The following is an 18,987-nucleotide window of genomic DNA, read 5'->3' as shown; positions in this document are numbered from 1 at the left end:
CCACCCACCTGCCCGGATGCTTCTGCACGTGCAGAACCAGTAGCGCAAGGATTTGCAACCCACCTCTGGCTGAAATGGAGCTTCATACACGCGTTCGCTCATGGGTCACACAAGTGGGGCTACACATGGATGCTTCCACGGCTTGGTTCCAAATAGGCCATAGCCTGGTACTGGGCCACGGCCCAGGGGTTGGGGGCCCCTGGCTTACACCATCCCAGACAAATGGTTGTCCAATCATTTCTTGAAACCTCCAGCGATGGAACATAAACAACTCTGAGAGGCAAGCTGTGCCATTAATAGATTGCACGAAAGACCATTTGGGTTTTGTTTTGTTTTTACTACAACCACAGCAGAGAGGAATAGGATGAGGCCCCTGGGTCTCCACATACTGGACTCCTGATCCAGCTACTGAGAGACCAAAACCAAGCATGACAAATGATGGCATCCATGTAATGTTCTTCAGCCTTCGTTGTGCTTGGCTCAAAGGTCTACTACAGGATGCCCAACACACATCTCTGCTGTGGCAAACTATCTCCAGCATTAATAGTGGCCTCACCCGGAAGTCTATCCCGACAGTAGCTATGAAGGTCCCAGAGAGGAAGGCTCCATCTTTGAACTGGACGAGGAAGCAGGTCTTCCCCACACCTGAATCTCCAAGCAGCATCACCTACGAGATGAGGTGCAAAAGCCCATTAATATGGCTGGTTGGGGTTATATTGACATTCATGTTTTCCCCCTTATGCTTCCTTATTAAAGAAGTCTCTCTCTCTCTTCTGTCAACAGTGATCTAATTTAGCAAGCGGAACGAGCAATCAACAAAGAGAAGAACAAACAAATGGCCATATCTCATCTTCATCTTACTTTAGCCATTGTGATTGGGAGTCATTCATTGTTTGCTCTACTCTAGCTGTCTTATTCTATCAATGCTGGTGGTAACTCAATGTGGAGAACTTAACAGAAAATCAGGAATCTGGTAGCACTTTTTCCAATTAATAAATATGATTTAAAACTCCCTGATTTTTTGCCACTATATAACAGTGTTTCTCAACTGCGACAACTTTAAGATGTGTAGACTTCTTATACTGGCTGAGAAATTTGAGAATTGAAGCCCCCAATTTGCCAAGGTAGGGAAATACTGCCACAGACTTAACAAAGCTTATTTAAAACAAACAAACCAGTCTATATCTCCTATAAGCACAGCTCCTCTCTGCTACTAATCAAAGTGCCCCAACTTTTTTCAGGGTTCTGTGTGAGCTTGAAAGAAAAGATGCCACATCTTTAAGAAGCCAACTTCTTAATGCAAACCCATTGCATTAAGATTATTTTGTTCAGGTATGCAGAAGACTGAAAAAGTTGGATTGTTGTGATGAATAGCAGAATAGTCTTGTACATGCATGAAGTTCAAAGCAATACTTGGGAAATGTGTATCCCTTTCTGTTTATCACCCTCTTTAGTGTTATTACAAGCTTACAAGGATAGTGTAGGACAAACTTATCCTGTGCTTCCAGATCTGTAATTTGCATCTCTGGTGCTCTCCTGAGGTCACAAAGGAATCAATTCCCTACCACTTGGGAATTGTACGGTAATTTAAATTAAACACATCTGAACAGCACCAAATTGGAAAGGGTGTTTTAAAATGTTTCCAAATAGTGGATACTTCGCTAGGTCTTTCAGAAAGCTTTAGCTGAAGGAAAACCATCCACGTCTCCTTTCTATTCCCACCTCAGTGGTCCTGACAAAATAAATCCCTATATTTTCATCTCTCTCTAGTCCATGCATATCTAGCAATGGTGGAAAGGCAACTCCAGAAATATAGTTGTTTGCTTGATGAGGAATGTTTGGCAAGTCTTCCTTCCTATTGTGCTTCCTCAAGAGATGTAGGTGAACATTTTTGAGGAACATCTATTCCACCATCCTGTTTCTTGGAAAGAATTTGAGCTTATTTGTGAGCTGGTCTTTCTCTGGAACAATGGAAGGTTATAAACTGTCCCTAACTTCTTGTTCTTATTTTCATCATTACTAAAAAGCACTCCTTCCTTGTCAATGTTTCCTCTCTTCTGCACAAAAGATAAGGAGATCAGCTTGTAACTACTCTAAGTACCAGCTGCTGTTTCCAATGAAAACAAACAGCCCATTTATATTTACACTTTGTGCCATATGGTCCAACTTCTGCCTTTGCTTAGCCTTCTAGCTAGGCTACTCTAGACAAATTACATCTCTGGAAGCACAGGAGCCGCATGCCTTGTTCAAGGACTTAAGTACCTCCCTTAAATGTCAGGGCAGCTGTCTAGGAGGTAGACAATGAGGGACAGTGTTTCTCAACCTTGGCAACTTTAAGATGTGTGGACTTTAACTCCTAGAATTCCCCCAGCCAGTTGAGAAGCACTGGGCTAGTATGACTGCTACTGAGTTACTGCTCCTCAGTTTAGGAATTATAACAATTACAATTCCTTATTTAGGATTATTTATTCCAGTTTAAGAGACTTTCTGTAGAGCCTATAACAACTTCTTGGCTCTGTTTATGGGAGTCTTGCCTTCTGCTGCCTCAGACCCTCTTCGGTTGTCAGTGCCAACATGGGAGTGCTAACTCAAGACAGTTAGAATATCATCCCATCTGTGCTCTTATCTGAGAATGAGTTTCCTCACTGAAACTACTTTCACAGAAACAGGCACGGGATCAGCACTGAAACATGTAGGGTGGAGGTCACCCAATGCTCTGGGAAGTCCTTGTGGGGTATGAGAAACCCCAGCTCAGAGGGAGCTGCACTCCTCACCTTTACCCTACCCAAGGAATAGTCCATCAGCTAATGTTACCTCTGCCTAATCCAAATATTTTACTAATCTTCCTACTAATCCCCAAAGTCACAGTTCACACCCAGCCTGTTTCTTCACCATCCCTGGAACCAGATTGGTCATTGATCTACGATGTTATATAGACAAAGGGTGGAGAAAGAAGGAACTGTTTGTTGCTAATGCACTTGATTAAATCTGAAGTATGTTTCTAACAAGCAGTTCCTGCTTCCACGGGCTTCCATTTGTCTATTTCCTTTGATGTCATTGTGACCATAAAAACATACAGGCAGAGTCCATGGGTTAGATCCGGGATGGGGAACCTTGGCTCTTTTATGACTAGTGGACTTCAACTCCCAGAATTCCTGAATCAGCCTTGCTGGGCCAGGAATTCTGGGAGTTGAAGTCCACAAGTCATAAAAGGGCCAAGGTTCCCCATTCCTCAAGACCTGAGAGGATACCATTATAACCCATGCCAAGTATCAGGAGGAGATCCGTAAGCTCTGGGACGCTCTTCCTTTCTTGCCACTGCCTCACCCCTGTTGCAAGACAGCAAAGCAAACAGGCAAGGCAGCATCCACTCCTTCTAAGCAAACAGAGTTTCAGTTTAAAAGCCCCAGCTTGGTTGGCATTTTTGGATTTCCCTATTTACCTCAGGGAAGAAAAAAGAATAACTGAGGCTATTCTAATTACTTAGAAAGAAATCGCCACATGGCATCTTAAAGGTTGATTGTGGTGTACGTTTTTGTGGCCATTTTCCTTTAAGGTGTTCTGGTCCACAAAAGGGACAGCACATACACACTCTCTCTCACACCTTTCTGGAATTTATCCCTGTGAGAAATGTGGATTAGCCAGCATTTGTCCTCCTACAAAATACTGAGCCCACACAGCTCAGAGATAACAGCAATCATTAGGGGGGAAATCCATCAACAGCCCTGGCAGAACAACAAACACTGGACTCCTAGCAGTCCAGACTTGAAAAATAGTTCTTAAAGGAAAAGGAAACAAACTAAGGAAAGAAGGCAAATATATGTGTCTTAGGATAATGTTGCAGGATCCAATCTGGGTTAGCTTTCAAACTCACTGGAACCCATCCCGAAGGAACTTCTCCTTCACACATCTGGTGAGAGAGAAGTTCTCCAGTGGTGGGATTCCAATTTTTTTTACTACTGGTTCTGTGGGTGTGGCTTGGTGGGCGTGGCAGGGGAAGATTACTGCAAAGTCCCCATTCCCTCCAGATCAGCTGGGACTCAGGAGGCAGAGAATAGATGGAAGCGGGACCAGTCAGAGGTGGTATTTACTGGTTCTCTGAACTACTCAAAATTTCCACTACCGGTTCTTCAGAACTGGTCAGAACCTGCTGAATGCCACCTCTGGAGTTCTCTCAGATGGGCTTCAGCAAGAGTCCAAAACTTCAGAACCTCTGGTCCTGGTGACCGACCCAGATTGGATCCTGAAACAAACTAAACTTAGATTCAGGACAAGGAATATCTGTGAAGTAATGGTGTCCACTTCACTTTAGGAAATCTACTTCCCAGCTCCTCTCTCTCTCCTCCCTCAGCTGGAGACAGCAGTATTTCCCAGAGAGCTGAAACCTACTTCTCCTATTTCCAACTCCACTTGATATGCCAATGTCACTTTCCCCAACATAGCATCTTCCAGAAGCTTTATAACTTGCCAACTCCTCAGCCAGCCGTTGGGGGCACAAACTGAGAAAGTGGGAAGCTGCAACACCACCAACCCCAACTGAAAAGAGCCAAGTCTGGGAAAACTGCTCCAACTGCTTTCGCTTTAAGAAAGGGGAAGAGAAAATGTCCTCTCTCTGCATTTTTGTATGGAGGGAATGTTGATTTAATAGAAGGCAAACCAGTCCCAGAACAGGGACTCATGCAGGGAAGAACCATATAGATTTTCCTGCCTGAGGCCCTTTCAGGAAGGCGGGACAATGTATTTGAAGTTGCAATCCATGTGAGTTGTAGTCCACCTGACTCAGAAAGTGCCATGCAGGGGAAGGGAGATAGAACAGGCCAGGAATGATTGCTGTGATGGAATGGCGGAGGACCCCAGGCCAATTTGCAAAGTTTCTTTGATTGTTGCTGTTGCTCCTTCTCAAGGCTGCTCCTTTTTTCCTCCTGCCTTTCTCGGGGGGGGGGGGGTGTCAGGAAGAGGGACAAGCAGCAGCAGCAGCATTTCCAGAACCCAACTGATTAGAGAAAAAAGGACACCCCCCCCCCCCCCCAACAACGGGCAACTACATTACAGCAATTGGGGAGAGAGCAGAGATCTGTGACAGGCTATGGTAGAACTTCCGGTCACAACCGTAATCCTTTCCAGGACTTCGGTCTCATCCCGATATGGTTGTGACTGAAAGCAAGACTGTGCATGCACATACAAAACAAAATTGCGTAGAAGGGGAAATCGCCGCAACAGGAAAAATTGTCGCGGCTGCGTTTGATCGCTGCTCGAGTATTTGTTTGTGACCAGATGCAAAAAAATTTGCAAAATGTTTGGTCGGCACCTGATTTGGTCATGGTCAGAAGTGTTCGTGACCCGAGGTTTTACTGTATTATCTTATTCAAGGATCCCCTCCCAAAAGGAATCTGGAATCAGACTAAATGCGCAGCATTAAACAAGGCTTTTGGATTTAAGGTAGCCAAAATGTTTTCTTCCACTTCCAGGCCCAGCAGCCCTATTCCTATCAGCCAATCCATAATCTTACCTTAATACAGGTAGTCCTCGATTTACAACCATTCATTTAGTGACTGTTCAAAGTTACACCACTTTAAAAAGTGACTTATGACGTAAGTTTTCCACACTTCCGACCACTGCAGCATCTCCATGTCACGTCATTAAAATTGGGATGCTTGGTGACGGACTCCTATATTATGATGGTGGCTGTTTCCTGGAATTGTGTGATCACCTTTTGCGACCTTCTGACAAGCAAAGTCAATGGGGAAGCCAGATTCACTTAACAACCGGGTTACTAACTTAACAACTGCAATGATTCACTTAACAACTGTGAAAAGGAAGGTCGTAAAATGAGGACTCACTTCACAACTGTTTTGCTTAGCATTGGAAACTTTGGGCTCAATTGCGGTCGTAAGTCGAGGACTACAATGTGCAATATGAACTCACCTATCCTATAATTTGTAAAATAGTTATGGCTTAGCATGCAATATAACTCCAGTCAATCATGGCTCATTCACTAAACCATGGCTTAGGGTGATGTGAGAGCAGAGGAAGAAGATGAGGGTTCTGTCTTCACTGCAGTTAAATATCCTTCATGCACTCAAGACTCTACTTTCACTAAGGAAGTGGGAGGCAGTGGGTTCACGCCTTTGCTACCCAAAGCATAAAATATGTGCTTAACCAGGCATTTTTTCTCTCCAAATGAAGTCCAAATGAGGACCTTAATAACCTACAGTTATTGCGTGCATATAATTTGAGTTGTTCTTGAGCACATCCTCTGTGGCGTTTGGGGCAGTGGTTTTATATCATGAGACAGCCAACGATGTTTTAAGTTTCCAACATGATTATGCAGTTGTCCTTCCTTTACCAAGAAAGGTGCATTGTTTCACTTGATTTTTGTTGTAATTGGCTCGTCATGTATACAGGTAGCCCTCGATTTATGATGATAATTGACCCCAATATTTATGTTACTAAGTCAGAAATTCGTTAAATGAGTTTTACCCCATTTTATGACTTTTCTTAACAGTTAAGTGAATCACTGCAGTTCACTTAAGTGAACTTGGCTTCCCCATTGACTTGGCTTGTCAGAAGGTCGCAAAAAGGGATCACATGACCCCAGGACACTGCAACCATCATAAAGATGAGTCAGTTGTCAAGCATCCGGATGTAAATCACGTGACCATGGAGATGCTGCTGCAATGGTCATAAGTATGAAAAATTGGTCATAAGTCACTTTTTTCAGTGCCGTTGTAACTTCGGTCACTAAATAAAATGTTGTAAGTCGAGGACTGCCTGTATTTCTATTAATTAGGATACCAATCTACTGTCCAACTCAGATGTAAGCACGGATATTAGCACTGGAACCCCATAATTCCTCGTGTATAGGAAAGCCATAAATACTTAAAATATATTCACAGAATGGTTTTGCTAGCTGTAGCAACACTTCTTGAGCTGCCTTCTTGTGGCAAGCTGGTTCTTTAACAGATTAACAGAGTTGGAAAGAACCTTACAGGTCATCAAGTTCACCCCCCCTCTCCCACCCCGCTCAAGCAGGGTTCTACACCATTTCTGACAGGTGGCAGTTCAATCTCTTCGTGAAAGTCTCAAGTGATGAAGCCCCCAGAACCTCTGAAAGCAACTTCTGTTCCATTGGTTGATTGTTCTCACTGTCAGAAAGTTCCTCCTTATTTCTAGATTGAATCTCTCCTTGGTCAGTTTCCATCCATTATTCCTTGTCTGGCCTTCAGATACTTTGGAAAATAGGTTGACCCCCTGCTCTCTGTAGCAGCTCCTCAAATATTGGAACACTGCTATCATGTCTCTCCTGGTCCTTCTCTTCATGAAATAAATGACTTGCAATATCAATAGAATAGTGCTGTATCTGTCAGTCCCCAATAGTGCTTTTCCTGGTTTCTACAGCATGACTGCCGGGGCTTGTATCCCAGCTGAGGAGATCTGTGCAAACACCCTGAATGTGAGGAAGTGCACTTCACTGCCTTGCCAAAACCCTTCCCCCATCCTCGCTTGCTTTCTGAGATGCATCTTCCCACTTTAGCTGCTTCCTCCCAGTGTGGTTTGAATAGCAACAGCTGCTACTGCAAAGAACAGTGCAACTCTTGTCTATTGGCCATCGATTTTAACAAGTGGTCTTGCTAAAGATGAACCAACTTCTGCGATTACCCCACGCCAGCCCTTTAATGATCCACTTTACAGACAATCCTCGACTTACTTCATTTAGTGACCGATCAAAGTTACAACAGCACTGAAAAAAGTGACTTAGGACCAGGGGTTTTTCCCCACCCTTACGACCTGGCAGTAACCCCGTGGTCATGTGATCAAAATTCAGACGCTTGACAACTGACTCATATACTATAATGGTTGCTGTTTCCTGGGATCATGCGATCACTTTTTGCGACCTTCTGACAAGCAAAGTCAATGGGGAAGCCAGATTCATTTAACAACAGTGTCACTAACTTAACAGCTGCAGTGATTCAGTTAACGACTGCGACAAGAATGGTTGTAAAATGGGGAAAACTCGCTTAACAACTGTCTCGCTTAGCTAGCAACATAAATGTTGGGCTCGACTATGGTCGTAAGTAGAGGACTGCCTGCATTTTCTATGGAGGCAGAGCTTGACCTGAATATGAGCCTGGTCCAGTGGCAACCAAGAATTCCTCAGGACTTAGAAAAAAAAAGCCCATAAAAAGCCCATAGTGACTTCCGCCCTTTGAGGGGTAGATTTAGAAGCCAGTGAATGACAGGGAGAAAATATTCAGCAGCCTATTGTCTCTTCAGGTGTTCTTCCCCATCTAAAGAAACGACTTGTTGAATTTCTGTTCAGTAGGTACCTATTAAGGATGCAGCAACACAATTGCCTCTTGGTAGGAAACCATAATTCAGTCCTAAAACACAAAGAAAAACCGCCCTTGGTGGTTTTTTCCCCTCACGCACATTAACCATCCCAAAGAAACTTTCCAAGCGGACCTGAGCCCCACCCTCGTTTTTTTTTTTTCCAAACCCCCTTTCCCTGTTTCTTGGTTGTCTTATCCAAGTTCGTGGGCGAAGTTGAACCCTTTGGAGACGTTGGGTGGGGGAAGCTAGCAAGAAGACCACGAAAGGTGGAGGCGGATATTACGATCCCCTCCCCAGCTTCTTCTCCAAGAAATTTGGGGAAGGGGGGGAAGCGTGTTTATGCCTCTCAGCCTTATTTGATCGCCTTGCCCGCGATGACAGGCGCGAAGATCCCCCCTCCCCCCCTCCATTCCCCCTGCCCTCTCTTGTGCCCCCTGGCGCCCAATCGGGGCAAGCTCACACCTTGCCGGAGACGTCGTAACTCTTGGCGAGCGACAAAGGCTTCACCACCGGCGGAAGCGCGCCGGGGGTTCCGTTGCGGGCCGGAGGGGCGCCCTCATTGCCTGCTCCGTTGCTGGTCATGGTGGCTCCCGCGCAGGGAGCAGGAACTGCCCGGGGATCTCCGAGAGCTCCGGCCACGCTGCTTCTCTGGCCCACCTCTCCTGCCCACGCGCGGAACCGCCCCTTTCTCAGGAAGGGAGAGAGCGCTCGAGCCAGCCGCCAGCGCCGGACCGAAGTGGGGACCCGGAGCTGGGCGAGCACTTTCGCCTGCTTGGGCGTTGGTGGCCTCGGACTTGACTTCTCATCAGCACTTGTTGTTGTTGTGTCTTTACGATCGTACATTTGGTTGAAGACAAATTAAGTGGCTTGGGTGGTAGATGAATGATAGCCAGACAGCTGGTTTGCAAATCCGGCTCGGAAAAGAATTGTTTTTCGTTTGGATGAGGACGTAGCTGCAGGACAGTCTGCCTTGTGCTTATTTATTTATTTTATTTATTTCGTCATGCATGAATTAGATAGCGGATATAGGTATAAACATGATTATGAATGCATGGAATGGATACGAATGCAAGGGATTAAAATGAAAAGGCTTGCAAACGTGCCTCTTTCTGTTTCCGTGCTAACCGCACTTCAGGTCAGGTCAGCCCTATTTTTCTGCCGCGCATTTAGGAACGCGGTCTGTCTGCTCTGATCCCTGGACGCAGTTCTCCGGAGCCCTTCTTGATAGGGCAGCAGGAGAATCTGGTTCTTTCCAAGTGGGCTTTTCTACAGCAGATCTCCAAACAGAGCAAGGGTTTCTGGCTTTGGCAAAGCTATCAGCCAGAGATCCGCTTTTTAAAAAAAGAGATCCGCCTGAGAGAGGGATCAGTTGAACGGAGAGGGTGAGATGGAGGGGCTGCATGGTCCTGGCACTCCTATTCAGTGATCTACTTCTAAAATGGGTTTGATGCTCTTCTGGATTATAAATTAGTTTATATCATTTTACGGCTGGGCATCTTTCATCATGGGAGCAGGACTCAACTTTGGCTTGATATAGATAGAAAAATAATTAGTATATACCAACAAATTAATCAGGGAAACAAAAAACTGGGCTTCAAAACGTATTGACATTTTGGGGCAAATTGCAGTGGTGAAAATAGAAATCCTTGCAAGGCTCAATTTTCTATTTCAAAGTCTCCCAGTAAGTCAAGCAGAAATACTAGAAAGATTCCTATTTTATTTTAGCAGAAGTGAAACAAGCAGGCATGGGTGATACAGTAAATGAGGAAGTATTTTCTGTTGCTCAGCCAAGTAGCAGTGCCCTCCAGGAGCAAAATGAGAATGGAAGCCAGTTTGATCTAGTCTAGTGGTTAAATTTCTGGTCTAAAAACTAGGAGACCATGAGTTCTAGTCCTACCTTAGGCATGAAGCCAAGTGTATGGTCTTGGGCCAGTCACTCTCTCTCATCCCAATCCACCGTGTTGTGAGAAAAATAAGAGAAGGAAGAAGTATTATATATGTCTATTACCTTGAATTACTTACAAGGTAATAAAGATGGGATAAAAATCTAAATCTAATTAACTAAATGGGACCATATAGCAACTTGGAATAGTTCCCTTTTTAAGGAATCTCACATGCTTTTTGGAAAAATGAAGTTCACATTTTTAGCAGTGGAATTCAAACACACACAAACACACACACACAATCATAATCACATAGTCCTTTGAATTACATCCCATACTCAGCAAAGTTATGAAATGTCTTGGAATTTCCAAAACCATAAATCTCTTCTTGAGATGGAATGTGTTGAATAATTCCCACACTAGATATTTGTGAAACTAGCCAGCACTTAAAGTACAAGTCTTCAAAAAAGATGTTGTTTTTCTTTAGTTTGACCTCTGGCCTCTATAGATAAATGAATTCTTTAATTACATATGTTTTGGAAATAAAACAATATATTGAGAAAGACTAGATCAGATGCCACAAATATTATCAGATTTCACCCAATCTCCCCTAATCTGAGAAAATCCAGTGATTAAATACAATGAAAGGAACAAAAAAGTATTTGTTTATTTTGGAACTGCCAGAAATTCTTTCATTTGCTCAGTGATAAAAGATTATCTTATTTCAATAATCTCATTATCTAACCTATTATAAATTAGGTTCTTTGCCTTAATATAATCTTGCTCATGGGACTTACAAAGTATAACTTCCTTAGCTTCTATTGACCCCCCCCCCCCTTTTAGATACTGAAAGAACCCCCAAATGCTTAGTCACTGAAACCAGCTGTTCATCTCTGAACAGAATCAGATCTTTCTCATATGTTAAACCAAGTAGGTATTTGGTGGCTGGAAAACACACTTAATATTGGGAGGAAAGCTGAGAAACACAATATTTTTAGTGGGCTTCTTGGTTTTGGAAAGAGCTTTTAAACAGGAGCTTTGTTTTTTTAATTTAATTTATAATATAATATAAAATTTATAATATAATTTATAATATAATATAAAATAAATATAAAATTTAAATATAAATATAAAATATAATTTAAAATATAAATATAAATTTTATAATATAATATAAAATTTATAATTTTTTAAATTTAATTTATATATTTTTTAATTTTAATTTAATTTATATTAAAATAGTCTCCAGTGAGACTATTTTAATATGAGATTTGCATTTTCCAAATGACAAGGAAACATGCCACTGTTCTGATCCAAGGGATCAGAAAGTTTCAAAGGCACTGAAAAAAGTGATTTATCACCATTGTAGCCTCCCCATGTCACGTGATCAAAATTCGGATACTTGGCAACTGACTCATATTTATGATGGTTGCAGTCTCTCGGGGTCATGCGATCATCTTTTGTGACCTTCTGACAAAATCAATAGGAAAGCCAGATTCACTTAACAACCGTGTTACTAAGTTAACAACTGCAGTGATTCACTTAACTGTGGTAAGAACTGTTGTAAAATTGGCAAAACTCACTTAGCAACATAAATTTTGGCCTCAATTGTTGTTGTAAATTGAGGATTAGCTGTACTTTATTTTCAGCCCCATGAGCCTAACATGAACAGATTTATATGGTACAATTTTAGAAAAGCATAAAACTACTTATCAGTTACGTTCATGACTGATCCTGACTATAGATAACTTCCTGAGGTTTGATGGGTGTTCAGTACCACAAAACCATTGGGATTCATCTAAATGAAATCCCAAATTACCTTCCCAGATATTTTCACAATATTTTGTGTTAGTGCGAGTGTTATATAACAATAAGATTCCTTTGCTGTTAAATTTTGATTACATTTTACCTCAAATATTGTTAATGGTTTTAAAATTAATGGGGCCTGGCTGTTTTACTTATTTGAAACCAGTTGGTCCTTTTGGTTAGTTCTATTGTAAAATATATTTATTAATTATTGGAATTTCATTGATCTTCTGGTTCTGTAAAATCTGCCTGTTCTTTGCACTGGATACGTTTGTTCTTGTGATCAAGGAAAAAATGTTGAAAGAATAGGAAAAGAAGAGAGAAGCTGGGAGCCAAAAATTGTTTCTATCATTTGAAATAGTAGGCATCTGTTTCTTAGTGGTTCAGCACCAAACAAGGAATAAGACAAGGATGTGTAATGATCCTTTGATTATTAAATCCATGTTGGACATGGACAGTTAAGAACTTTGATAAATGAATGGATAGGTGGGTGAGTGAGTGAGTGTTGTATGTATGTATGTATGTATGTATGTATGTATGTGGGTGGATGGATGGATGGATGGATGAATGGATGAATGGATATATAGATAGATGGATGGATGGATGGATGGATGGATGAATGGATAGATAGATGGATGGATGGATAGATGGAAGGATGGATGGATGTATAAGAAATGTTTTTGGATTAGAAATGTATTGATTGGTGATTCACTCCCCCTGGAGTCCTGTAATATATGTAAAGTTGCCTATGAAAACAGTTCAGAAGCTATAACTAGTATGGACTGCAAACACCTGGCTACTAGGGCAATCTTAGTAAACCAACTATTTCAAAGTTGCTGCCCTGGTTTTGCGTTGTTTTCTGAGTCAAAGTGCTAGTTATTACATATAAGAAATAAAGACAAAGGTTTTCCCTGTCCAACTCATCTCCGTTTCTTAGCTGAGGGAGCCAGTTTTGTCTGAAAGACATTTCCATGGTCACATTGCCAGCATGGCTACAGTATATGCCAAGTTGCATGGAATGCTTTATCTCTTCACCGAAGTGGTACCTATTTATCTACTTACATTTGTATGCTTTCAAACTGCTAGGTTGTTACGAACTAAGACAAGAACAGGAGCTCATCTCCTCCTGCGGTTCTTTTGGTCTCAAACTGCCTACCATCTGGTCGACAAGGCCAGCACCTTAATCTCTAGGCCACCACACCCCTTCAGGTATTACATATACATTTTATTATTTTAAATGCTTGTATTGTTTTAATTGTTTTTATAGTTTTGGAATTGGAACCATATATCATTATAGAAAACAACCCAATATATAAAAATACCAGCCCAAATAGGTTAATTAAGACAAGCAAAAGGGAATTTCACTCATTTGGACCCAAATTCTTTTGGAGGTGGGGGGAACTCTTCACAGTGAGGACTCACCATATATGAATGGGAGGGGGCATCATTCCAGAGTATAATATTGTGTTTGACTGGAAAATTAAAATGAATTATTGGAAATTGCAGATAGCAAGAAGTGCAAATAAATGAATTTCTGCACATTGGTAGAGTGCTTACTCAATATGTAAACTGGATTGAGATATTTTAAGAAGTGCAAATGCTTGTAACAATATAGCCTATTGTCTGATATAAATAATGAGCTTTTATCAAAGTAATTGAAAATGCTGGGGCAGAAGAATACATTTCTACCCACTGATATATGGAAGAGAGTGCTCAGTGTCTCAGAAGAAACACGAATGAAGTGGGAATGAGAGACTACAAAGTGATACTGTAAAACAAGAGGTTGAGTCAAGAATGAATGTGAATTGAATGAGTAACTAGTGTGAAAGAAGCATGTGAAAGTGCTTGATCAAAAAAAGAATGAATGGGTTGAGAGGAATACAAAAGTGAAGGGATATTCAAAAAATGAATGGTGAAAAGTTCAAGAACAAAATAACGGCATGAAGGAGTGTATGGATGGAGTGGAAGAAGGGACAGTTTGCAAGGATTGAAAGGTGTGGGAGTTATAATAAATTATGTTGATGTAAACTAGATTTAGTTAGATTTTCTTTTCCCTTATTTCTGTGGTTTAATTGCTTTTGTCTATTGCTTCTCACGCTTCTTCTGCGCTTTGCATAACTTCGCTTATTCCAAAAGAGGGTAACACGATAACCATATATGTATGGGTATGATCTGACTGTCTGGGAGAAATGGTGCTACCCTAACAATAAGGAATTATGGTTTTTACCTACTGAATACTTTTTGACTACTTTTTGATATGAAATAGCACTGAGATTTCAAATGTTTAAACTTCCATCATGCTTTATTTGCCTAGTCATGAGGGAAGATGTTTATTTAGATATAAATGAAGAAATGATTGCCATATTCAACAGCCAAGTATAAAAAGGGAATTAGGAGTGCTTGTAATAAAAAGAGGATATTGGGAAATATAGTCATTTTAACTGCAACAACTAAGATCTCTCTCTCTCCTCCATTTAGCAATGTTTTGTCTAGAAAGTAATGGTGCCTGCAAATTCCTTGCCCTGCAAATTGAAGGCAGATGGCATTTCCAGATAAAGTTGTTTTCCCCTAATGATGTTTCCAGGTCTCCACAACCTTTTATTTTAGTTCTGGTTTTCCACTACCCCCTGCTAGAGAAACCTGTATTTCCAGTCCCTGTTAACAATGCTGTGGAAAATACTCAAAAAAATAAATCCACCGGATTCTGAAAACTGACCATAAATTAGATCTGCAATAGGTCTGAGGCGCTTCACAGTTTCCCAGTATATATATATATATATTCAGATCAGATCATATATGATCTAATTTATGATCAGTTTTCAGAATCCGATGAATATATATATAGGCAACAGTAAAAATATTGGGTTTCTGCCTGGATGGTCTCTTGTGACGAGCCGAAGGACAGAGAATGGAAGAAGTGATCTTCCTCCCATATTTGGGCATACCGGGGGTTGTTAAAAATATATCTTATATATATATATATATATATATATATATATATATATATATATATATGTGTGTGTGTGTGTGTGTGTGTGTGTGTGTGTGTGTGTGTGTGTGTTGTGTTGTGTTGTGTTTGTGCTTATATATATATGTGTGTGTGTGTGTGTGTGTTGTGTTGTGTTGTGTTTGTGCTTATATATGTGTGTGTGTGTGTGTGTGTAGTATTTGTGCTAATAAATTAATAAAGGGAGACTAGTATAGATCTATTTCAAGCTATTTAGCTCTCATCAGCTAGCCATACCCTTACTGGGATTCAAACCTGGGCTGTATTGCATATTAGGCAGATGTGTTAACCACTAAGCCACAGGCTCTGATCCGTTATCAGCTGACCCAGGGAGAAAGGTATATATTTAAAGTCACAACCCCTGGTATGCCCCAATTATGGGAGGAAGCTAACTGCTTCCATTCTCTGTCCATCGGCTCGTCACAAATATTACACAAATGTAACAAAGGCAACAGTAAAATATTGGGCTTTCTGTCTGGATGGTCGCATACCAGGGGTTGTATGTATGTATGTATGTATGTATGTATGTATGTATGTATGTATGTATATATATATATATATAGGGGTTGTGACACTATATATATATATATATATATATATATATATATATATATATATATATGTATGTATATGTATATATATATGTGTGTATATATATATATATATATATATATATATATATATATATATATATATATATATATATATATATATATATATATATATAAGATTTTTACAACCCCCGGTATGCCCAAATATGGGAGGAAGATCACTACTTCCATTCTCTGTCCTTCGGCTCCCAGATAAAGTTTTTTTCCCCTAACGATGTTTCCAGGTCTCCACAACCTTTTATTTTAGTTCTGGTTTTCCACTACCCCCTGCTAAGGAAAACTGTATTTCCAGTCCCTGTTAACAATGCTGTGGAATATGAATATATATATTCGGATTCTGGATTCGGCCTCCTCCGGGTTCCATCCACCAGCCAATGCCACCTGGCTACCACCCAGGGGAGGGCCTTCTCTGTAGCAGCTCCGGCCCTTTGGAATGAACTCCCTGCGGAGGTTCGGACCCTCACCTCTCTCCAGGCCTTCCGGAAAGCCGTCAAAATCTGGCTGTGCCGGCAGGCCTGGGGTTGATGAGTTCCCCTCCCCTCTCAACTTGTATGCCTGTGTGATTTTGGTGTATTTTAATTACGTGTATTGTGTTTTATGTCCCCCTTTTCCCCTTTTGAGTTGTTCGCCGCTCTGAGTCCCTCCCGGAGAAGGGCGGCATACAAATAAACTAATCTGAATCTGAATATGAATCTGAATCTGAAAACTGATCATAAATTAGATCATATATATATATGTGTGTGTGTGTGTGTGTGTTTGTGTGTGTGTGTGTGTGTGTGTGTTTGTCTGTGTGTGAATTGTCCTAAAAATGAGAGTTCCAGGTGTAGTTATAAAAGAAACAGACATTGTGATCTCCGGAACTTTAAAATATATTGCTCACTAAGATTTTGTTAGCCACTGCTAACATCATCAGAGTGCAAAAGCCATTAACGAGATACCTGCCTTTATACAATGTTAATCAATTTGGCCATTGCACGGGTGATAGGCCCATCCACCCGCCTCCCACCTGTAATTAGCTTTGTTGTTTTTACATCAGGCATGTTAATTGATGCTCCTATTCCTTCCTCCCTTGTCGAACACAACTTGGGCTACTCCTCCCCAGGAAATATGTATGTATGTATGTGTATATGTGTATATATATATGTATATGATGCACCCAAAAGAAGCATTACCCAAACAGTAGGCATCCTCAGTGGTTTACCATATTAACTGCAGCAACTGTGCAAGTAACTATGTAGGGGAAACAGCTAAGCGGCTATGGACATGAATGAATATGAACTGGCTGTCCAGGACAAAACACCACTCTCAGTTCTGGACACATATGAAAGAACACAATCACATATTCAATTTTCAAGAGGTAAAAGTTGTTGCCCATGATATAACAAAAGGGGGACGCTTACTGAAAGAAGACTGGTTTTCTGATAACAACTCCATCAATAGGCACATCGACCTACTACCTGGTTACCAAGCATTGAGGCACCAAGAAAGATCAAAACAACAAATGAAGTTGATTAATATATCAAATGTGCCTGCGAGACAGAAGAAGAGGGAAGGGGTGTGGGAGGAAGCCAGAGAGAATACTTTTAAGGCAACATCAAACAGCTCAGCTGTTGTTTCCTGAGGATGAGCTGCCTAAGCTGTGTTCGATAAGGGAGGAAGGAATGCTAATTACAGTTGGGAGGCGGGTGGATGGGCCTGTCACACGCATAATGGCCAAATCGATTAACACTGTATAATGACTTTTACACTCTGATGATGTTAGCAGTGGCTAAGGAAAACTAAGTGAGAAATATATTTTTAAAGTTCCGGAGATCACAATCTCTGTTTCTTTTATATATGTATATGTATGGGGATTGCAAGTAGTATGATGTCAGGCTGGACTGAACGAAAGGAGGGATTAAGAGGGTTAACAATGCAAATAAATTTTCAGGTAATTGCGTGAGAGAAGAAGCTTTCTCTTCCCAAAGAGCTGTGGCTGTCAAACTGGACCTGTCTTATTTCTCAAGGTGTTGACAGATACTATGATAACATTTTCCTCATAAATCCACATTGTCCAGTTCCACTCAATAAGCCAAAAGCACCTTCATCTCAGAAAGATCCTTTTGAAGAAAAGGACATGTGGTCATATCCATCACTCATGCCCATCACTCTTGATGAAAAGGGTAATGTAGAGACCGGTCCTGCTATCTTCGGGTGTCCTGTATTTCAGAGGCCCGCGACCTTTTGGGAACCAGATACCACTTCTCTGGAGAGAGGTTATTCCACAGACCGGAGGGGATGTGCTTTGGTGTGCTGCCTGCATCCCATGGATGGGGCTTCACTTGTTTGTGTGACCTGGTTTCTAACATGCAGCAGACCAATGTCGGTCCAGGGTTTTTACTCAGCACTTCTTTAAAAGGGTTTCCTCCTGCTCCCCCCCCCCACAAAGCAAGGATAAAATTGAGGAGACAAAATACACTTCAAAAGATGAGGATAGAGAGAAGCAACCTCAACAGTCTGCCTTTGAATAAATAATGGGTTTAGTCACTAAACATGTCCTCTGTGATCTGCAATTGTTTTGTAAGCAGATCAGCCTCTTAGTTCTTCCTGTACTCATGCTTATTATGGTCCTTTTGTGAGAACACCTACAACTCTCAGAAATTCCAAATATGTTCACTAATCTCCAAAGATTGTGGAAATGATCTTGGGAGGCAAGAGAGCAGATAAGAGTTGGCTTAGCCCACAAAAAGATTTTGCCAGTGGCAAGCATCTCAGAGGAGACCTCCCTAATTTCTTGGGCTGCAAAAGGGACAGAAGGGAAAATGAATTTTTAAACTTGCATAATACTGTTAAGGTAACCTGACAATAAAATAAGAGTTAGTTCATCTGGGTGTGCTTCTTGTGTGGACTATCTTACGAATCTGATAATGTCTCTGATTTGGAGTCCATGAAATTACAGAATTTCAACCCCATGATACATAAACCCAGAAAGATGTCACAGGGAAAGATAGTTAACACCATTTATATGCTTGAAATATAGCAAGATCTATTTATCTCAATATTCTGTCAAATCATCATCATCAATCAGATCAAAAGACCAAGCTGAAGCATAAGAATGGAAACTCTGCACTGCTGCCAAAAGAATAGGTTTCATGAGCCATTTTCTCACCACTAGTGATTTATAGTATCAACTGTGCCAATACAACAACAATGAAGCCAGGAGTTATATTGTCACACAATAAGCAAGGGAAGCTAGAAAAACACCACAAATCATTAGCAAGTAAATAGATGTAGTCTTGGAACCACCCAATTCCCTTGGTCTTCCACACCTTTGTGGACCATCAAAATCTCCCATCCAAATAAGTGCAAA

General features: G+C 41.1%; 1 protein-coding gene across 2 annotated transcripts in view; it reads right to left on the bottom strand.

Annotated features, from left to right (window-relative positions):
• The window catches only part of RAB37 (RAB37, member RAS oncogene family), a 30,156-nt gene extending 21,112 nt beyond the window's left edge, over positions 1-9,044 (bottom strand). The window contains exons 1-2 of one of the 2 annotated variants that reach the window (XM_032211458.1): positions 8,794-9,040; positions 557-667 (exon numbers count right to left, since the gene is read on the bottom strand). In XM_032211458.1, coding sequence (XP_032067349.1) covers positions 557-667; positions 8,794-8,913 — 231 coding nt within the window. In that variant the 5' untranslated portion in view covers positions 8,914-9,040. Of the gene's footprint in view, positions 1-556; positions 668-8,793 lie in introns of both variants that reach the window. The other variant, XM_032211459.1, reaches the window with a different exon arrangement.
• Positions 9,045-18,987: the final 9,943 nt, after the last annotated feature.

This window comes from Thamnophis elegans, chromosome 2, assembly GCF_009769535.1.
Source record: "Thamnophis elegans isolate rThaEle1 chromosome 2, rThaEle1.pri, whole genome shotgun sequence".
In the NCBI taxonomy this organism is placed as follows: Eukaryota; Metazoa; Chordata; class Lepidosauria; order Squamata; family Colubridae; genus Thamnophis; species Thamnophis elegans.
Note: the sequence above shows the minus strand (reverse complement) of the source record. Positions and strands in the feature narration are given on the sequence as shown.